At 43.9% G+C, this 6,658-nt stretch overlaps 2 protein-coding genes across 2 annotated transcripts; both read right to left on the bottom strand.

Moving 5' to 3' along the window:
• Nucleotides 1-666: 666 nt before the first annotated feature.
• LOC105697611 (glutathione S-transferase) lies at nt 667-2,024 on the bottom strand. Its single transcript, XM_012421077.1, has 5 exons — nt 1,910-2,024; nt 1,696-1,828; nt 1,454-1,621; nt 1,223-1,362; nt 667-965 (listed from the first exon to the last, which is right to left on the bottom strand). Exons 2-5 carry the CDS (start codon nt 1,826-1,828, stop codon nt 798-800), a joined length of 609 nt encoding a protein of 202 aa, XP_012276500.1. The 5' UTR covers nt 1,910-2,024; the 3' UTR covers nt 667-797.
• An 883-nt stretch (nt 2,025-2,907) lies between these two features.
• LOC105697612 (glutathione S-transferase) lies at nt 2,908-5,915 on the bottom strand. Its single transcript, XM_012421078.2, has 4 exons — nt 5,747-5,915; nt 4,514-4,651; nt 3,878-4,045; nt 2,908-3,543 (listed from the first exon to the last, which is right to left on the bottom strand). The coding sequence occupies exons 2-4, from the start codon at nt 4,644-4,646 to the stop codon at nt 3,233-3,235; spliced, it is 612 nt and encodes a 203-aa protein (XP_012276501.1). The 5' UTR covers nt 4,647-4,651; nt 5,747-5,915; the 3' UTR covers nt 2,908-3,232.
• Nucleotides 5,916-6,658: the final 743 nt, after the last annotated feature.

Genomic DNA, 6,658 nt, shown 5'->3' with positions numbered 1-6,658 from the left:
TCTCAACATGGCGACCGCGATCTCTTGACAGGTGGATGTTATCAATTTTAATATCGCGCAACCTCCGATCCCCGATAACGCACCGTCACTTATTACAACGTAGATGCATAATCTTCGCGCACTTCGGGGGAATTTAAATGATAATCTGATTATTAAACCGTGAGTAAATCGGTCCCTCGCGAATGCGCGATTCACGGCATCGGTGGCTTCGTTTCCAAAATGGCGGCAAATGTTGACTTGCAAATATCCCTGCCGATAACACGTGCCTCGTAAACAAATTGTGGAAGCTCGTGGCGCTCTTGAATACGGTCTTCTTATTATTATTATAAGCACGGGATTGTACTCACAAATCAAGCGTGATACGGCATAATGTAGAAAATTGCGGAGGTTTGTAGTTTAGCGACAAGAACGCCGCGTAGCAGCCATTACGGTACAAGATAGCGTGCCCATTGAATTCAATGTATCTGTACAAGATGAAGACACCACGGACGATCGCCATTTCTTCTTCTTGTAGTTATTTTACGCTCACCGCAGCTTTCCGGGAATTTGTATAATTTCTGTCCCTCGCATTTATACGGCGGGGAGACGACGAGAGAGTCGGCTGGCAATTGGCGAATTCAATTCAATTGATTGAGCTCCCAGGAGGGGGGATAACGGGAGGTCGAATAATGGTAGAAATAATTGACATTTATTGCGAGGCCGGGAACCATATTTTTTCCCTCCTCACCCTCTCTATTATATCTCGAGATCTTCTAGATGGTGAAGCAGAATTCCATTAAACTTTTCGATCTTCTATTTTAGACTCGTGTGTCCGGTCGGCCGTCGACGTACTTTTTGATATTTGGAATAGCCAGGACCTTATCGGTCAATTTCTTCAGTTCGGGATGATCCTTCGACACATCCCCCTCCAACATGTGTGAGGCAAATTTTGAGTGAGCCGCGAATACGATGTCCGGCCACGATAGCTGAGAAAGAAATGAAAAAAAATCAGAACCTTTGTTTCTACCTACTTTGCGTGAATTGGCATCGAGGCAGGGTGACGCGACTTAAGACTCGACGGTATCAAACCGACAATCGGGATATTTGCATGCGATAAAAAAATATAAATAGTCCCGCCGTTAACGTGTCAGAGGGAATTTCATTACCGGAGTAAACGTTGAAACATTTAGACTCGTTCCAGAACAGAGCGGGTGAAAGTTATTCAATCCAGAGGTGTCTTTACCTTTCCTCCAACGAAATATCCTCCATTTCTCTCTACCAAGGACTCCAGCTTCTCCAGGAATAACGGGACCTTCGGAGAGTTCTTCTCCTTGAGCTTGGCTTTAACGTCAGGATCCTCCTCGAAGGTGTAGGAAACTAAGGCTAAAGTTAAATACGAAATTATTCAACCAGTCCACTTTAGTTCTTCGCAAATTTCCTATTAGTCGTACTTTCTTTTCAGATAATGACTCACCTTGCCTGAGGTCGTCAATGGTGTCAACGACGGCGTCGATCTCCATGGCTTCGAATTCGTCGGACCCATAAAGATCGAATTTCTTGGCCAGAAACCGGCCGATGGCCTTCGACTGATAATACTTCTTCCCATCGATCTCCAGAACTGGTAGTTGGCCCATGGGAATTTCTAAAAGAAAAAAAAAATCCACCCAGAGTGTTATTTTTAGAACGCCGAAAATTGCAATCCCCAAGTGGTCTTACGAGGCTTCAGCTCCTTCCATTCTTCGGAATTGATTCGTTTATCCTCGAACTTGACTCCTCCGTAGCTCAGCATGAATCTAATGGGCTCTCCAAGGCCAGTAAGGTCGAAATAGATCAGCTTGTAATTCGTCATCTGTTAAACGAAGTCTAATGATTTCTAATCCCCGACATAGTACACCGACATAATATCACTTTGTATTAGATTTAGATATACCTTTTCGGTAGCTTCTTTGAGCTTCTGGAAAGTGAAATTATGTTTATTAATTTTAGACCAGTCGACCTGGACGGACTGAACGGAACTGAATGGCAGGAGCAGACTGGAGGTATATAAATGCTCTCTCAGATTCATTTCATCGTTATAAGCCATTCCTTCTTCTCCTTCTCAGAATCCTCACTAAGGGAATGACTTGCAGAATATTCACTTCACGAAGATAAACGTGAGTTACGGGTTTCGGCCGGAAGGCAAATTCGACGAATTCTGTAAATTCTCACCGTTACTTGATAGGCTAAGCCGAATGAATCATTTTCTAAATGAAAAAAATAAAAACGTAACAAACCTCGACGATTTGAGGCGTGTTACGTCACCGGTTGTCGATGATAATCTCCACAATTTGAGTGTCACTCTATGTTACACTTTTTGCGAGGACAAACGACAAACTGGGATATTGATAGATGACGCTTTTTTATACGGGTTTTGCAATCGGGTGAAATTGCCACTTCTGTGATATGGACATGATTTTCTAGTTTCAAGGATTTCAGAGTCCGGACGGTTCGAATTGGTAACTGTTTACAATCGGCGCCGATCGTCACGACCGCAGATGGATATCAGACATCGTGTGGAGTTATTTATTATTTCCAATTGATATCCTTCTTTTGCAATCGCGAGCGACAGGTCGTAGCACCGTCTTGGAAAGAATATTCTTCCCCCCCAGGTATCGGCAAACTGTTACGATACTTTTACTTCGGTTACAATTTTTCTGTCAAGTTTAATCATTAGGAAACGGATCTGATCTAACCGAGTTCTTATATTTAGTATCGGTTATCGGCTGATAAGTAATCATTAAAATCGAAGTCTCGATTTTTGCTTGACAAGGTTTCACTGGCGTCGACATAACTCTTGCTTAGAAAAGGTCCCGCTTCTGAGCGTGTCGAATGCTTCGAGTTAAACGAAGACTGAGATTTGCATTTCGACAAAGCAACTCGGCCAACAGGTATAGTAAAATGAAGTATTTATTTGAATACGAAATACACCACGCGCAGCATCATCGAACTCTATTCTCCTTAATTGTTTAACGAACAATACTTTTATCTGTGACAAGCTGAAAGCGGTAGCGAGGGAAAAGGACGCTGATAGCAGGAACTTCTTTTCGGTAAATTGCGATTCTCCTTGCGAAGAGACTTCCTTTTCGCATTTTCCTGGCACAGATAGGGTTGCGGGCCTACAGCTATTTCTCTCTTAGAAATGTCGAAACTTTCAACGATTCGGTAAATCCGAAAGCGTTGGCGACGGCGCCAGGATGAGAAGACGCGTCCAGGTTCAGCACTCGGAGGCTGGGCGCTTGTCGACCCAGGCCTTGATCTTCGGCTCAGCCAAGACCTTATCTCTCAGCTGTTTCAAGTTTTCGTATTTCTCGACGAGATCGAACTTTGCCATGAAATTCAGATAGTCCAGAAGAGCGACGAAGGTGAGATCAGCCCAGGTCAGTTTCCCTCCAACCAGGTACCCTCCGTTCTTCTCCACCTGTGCGTCCAAACGCTCCAGGTAATAAGGAAGGGTTTCCTTAACGAGGACTTCGTACTTGGCGTCTCGCACTTCGGTGTTGGTCTCGTAGTGATAAGCTCCGAGTTCTAGCAAACGAAAACAGACGTCGCGTCGGTAGGATTAGAAAACCTTCATCTTCAATTCAAATCCGCAAGGAATCCGAGTAGAACTCCGTATAAAATATTCATGCCACATGACAAGTGTCCTGAGAATACAGAACAGCCTTTGTGGATTCAGCATGTGCTCTTACGTTTTTACATATAAATTAAATCGAACGCTCCTCTCTCAGCGAAAACTATGACTCACAATTACTATCAGCATGGATTCATTTTTTTTTCTCGCTTAACCGGAGTATTCGTAGTTTATGGAAATTAATATTTGGGCATAATAGTTAATTTGAAGGAACTTCAATATACTCACTGGCTCTCAAGTCATGGATGGTGTCGACTGCAGCGTCGATTTGAAGGGCTTCCCAATCGTCCTTGCCGGCAAGACCAAATTGTTTAGCCAGATAGCGAGAAATAGCAACGGATTGATGAATCTTCTTTCCGTCCACCTCGAGAACCGGCACTTGGCCGAACGGCATTTCTGAAAGTGTTACAATTAATTACTTAAAAATCTCCATTCGCGATGGCAGTCATAGACCCTGCGCTTGTAATTCCAGAAAGGATTTCTTGTTCCTTAAAGGGATCGCAATCGTAGATGATTCCATAGTGGAGGTCAAACCGTGAAAAACAGTTCTATCAATTATGGTCTCATCCTCTCGCCTGCTTGTCCAACTTATCTCTCTTTGAAAACACTTGACAATGGGTGTATTGTATCCAGATTAACTGGAAAACGATTTATTTTGATTCTATATTTATTCCTGGCGACTCAAAGCCATCACCTTCGGCTAACAATACCCATTGTTATTCTACCCTTAGAAACAACTTTTATTGAATGCGTCCACCGCAATCACAAGGACATTCCTCGCGGGTGATGGCCGGTCATTCAATGTCGATTTACGATCCATTTGTCTTTTAAATAATTATGTAATAATTTATTTCAAGGTCTTACGAGATTTCAGGTTCGGCCAATTTTCGCGGTCGAAGCGGTCATCGACGAAGTCCACTCCTGCATAGCTGAAGAGGAATCGGATGGGCTCAGCCAATGCCTTCACCGGGAAGTACGTGACTTTGTAAGAAGTCATTTTATCTGGAATAAGCAATAAATTCTGCATGAAACTGTGTATAAATAATCCTGATAGTCTACGATTACAAAACTGAACAGTGTAGTCATTGCTAGGTGAATATTAGGCCTTTTTGCGGCCAGTTTTGCTCGCTTAATGTTTTTATCGGACCGGCCGATTATTGTACATGGTTCGCTCGTTTGGATGACTAAGATCGCAGGAAATTGAATTACGCAACCGTGAGTTGCACGATCTCGCAATTTCCTGATACCAGCAATGGCGGTGCATGAACGTATCTCATATGTACAGTGCGTTCACGTTAAATGGGCTTATCGTGGGTTTGAATGTTGTTTTCAGGAAAGTGTATCGACTCGATGAGAATCCCCGACCAGTTGATCGTGGATAAACAGTCCTGCTGATAAACCCTATCACCAGGCCCAGGCATCAGCCGAGGTAACTTTTTTTTTTTCTAGAAACTTCTCCTACAATACCGATAAATCACCTCGCATGTCTCGTTATATTCAAGATATCTGTCTAATTAATTTATTTTTCCAGATTGATGGTGAATTCTGTGCTGATAACAGACTTCTGTACATGATATAATGGGAAGCGAGTGTTAGTGCTTATAAATACTGGAATGTTTCTTAATATTCTTTCTAAGAAAGATAATGGAACGATTTGGAGGTACCAACGACTTTTCTTTCATTGACTGCCGCTGTTTCCAGGTCACCGATCACTCCATTATTTTTAAATAATTGAAGGCATTCCCAGCCAAGGCTACAAGCATTGTGGGGCAGTTTTTTCTCTGCATCGATCAATAAGATGCTACTTTAAGATTCAATAAGCTTAAAAGCAATGTATGGTAATTCCTGCAGTAATTGGAGCTATTTCCAGATCGTTAATAAGCGGTGAAGGGTCGCAAGGAGTCGAATAGCCGAGCATTGCCGAAACGTGCCGAACTCGCCCGAAGTCGGCGTCCGACGCGACCGGCTAAGTTCGACGACCCGAGAAAATGGGCTTAAATATTCGGATTTCTCACGAGATGCAGCGAATTAGTCCTTCTGAGCAGGAAAATAAGGGCAGCCGAGGTCCAAGCGAGGTTTAGGTACGAACACACCTACCTGATCAGGTCTATCGACAGCGAAAATTCGAGAAGACGGATGATCGTTGGCGTCGTCGCCGGCTACTAACAGCGGAAATAACGGACGCCGCTCGCCCCGCCAACATAGTATTTATTGTTCCCACTATCGGCAGCAAAAGGCCGCTCGTTGGTTCATCGATACGGGCACCAACGGAAAAGTCAAGGAGAGATGTGGATAGTTTCCGTTGGAACCTGAGCGCAGCATCACTAGGGACGTTATCGATCACGCCACGTTTGAACGGCTTACAGCGCCACTCTAGCGGATAACTGTTATCTCATATCTTGCATATCATGGGTCGGTCAGGCAGGTAGCTACGTTGATAATTTATAAAAAGATGGTACATTGACGTAATATTCGTTTTGCGTGACTGACAACGTAGCTCTAATCAATCCCTCACGTGTGCTTTAGAGGGTCACGTGGGATAAGATATTTCGGCGGTAAGTTTAAAAAGTAAATCGAGCATTGATTTTATTTGGAGAGTAGAAAGGAAGTAGAAAGGATCTTGTTAACAGAGATGAGTTGGGAGATTGCTTACGGGCAGGATCGTGCGATCGCATCCTGTGCTGCCCTCTGGTTTCGTACATTAGCTTTCACCGTTTTTTGCCCCCAAGGGCGGGGCAACGAATTTCTGATAGGAGCTCGCGCACTCACGATGGCGGTACCATCTACCAGTCGCCATTGGCGGCTCACGTACTCGTGATGGTAATACCATGCGGCAGTAGACGGTGGTGGCTTACCTACGCTTACAGATACTGCTCGCTTTTGATGGTAAGGGAAGAACACACGTGACGCTCCATTTTACTTTATCTACTTATCTACTACTATTAAGTACATTGTTGCCTCGAAATCGACATGATGCGGAGCTTTGGGGCACGCGTCGGTGTCGCGTAC

Source organism: Orussus abietinus, unplaced genomic scaffold, assembly GCF_000612105.2.
Source record: "Orussus abietinus isolate OABI.00-Male unplaced genomic scaffold, Oabi_2.0 scaffold64, whole genome shotgun sequence".
NCBI lineage: Eukaryota > Metazoa > Arthropoda > Insecta > Hymenoptera > Orussidae > Orussus > Orussus abietinus.
This window is presented reverse-complemented; position numbering and strand designations above follow the sequence as displayed.

What these genes read in the sequence shown, in the direction of transcription:
- LOC105697612 (XM_012421078.2), bottom strand. Translation starts at nt 4,646, where the DNA reads ATGACTTCTTACAAAGTCACGTACTTCCCGGTGAAGGCATTGGCTGAG. An exon ending in TTGGCCGAACCTGAAATCTC is followed by an intron (nt 4,046 to 4,513) that starts GTAAGACCTTGA and finishes TAACACTTTCAG; the next exon opens with AAATGCCGTTCGGCCAAGTG. An exon ending in CATCCATGACTTGAGAGCCA is followed by an intron (nt 3,544 to 3,877) that starts GTGAGTATATTG and finishes TTCGTTTGCTAG; the next exon opens with AACTCGGAGCTTATCACTAC.
- LOC105697611 (XM_012421077.1), bottom strand. Translation starts at nt 1,828, where the DNA reads ATGACGAATTACAAGCTGATCTATTTCGACCTTACTGGCCTTGGAGAG. An exon ending in CATTGACGACCTCAGGCAAG is followed by an intron (nt 1,363 to 1,453) that starts GTGAGTCATTAT and finishes ATTTAACTTTAG; the next exon opens with CCTTAGTTTCCTACACCTTC. An exon ending in GATATTTCGTTGGAGGAAAG is followed by an intron (nt 966 to 1,222) that starts GTAAAGACACCT and finishes TTTCTTTCTCAG; the next exon opens with CTATCGTGGCCGGACATCGT.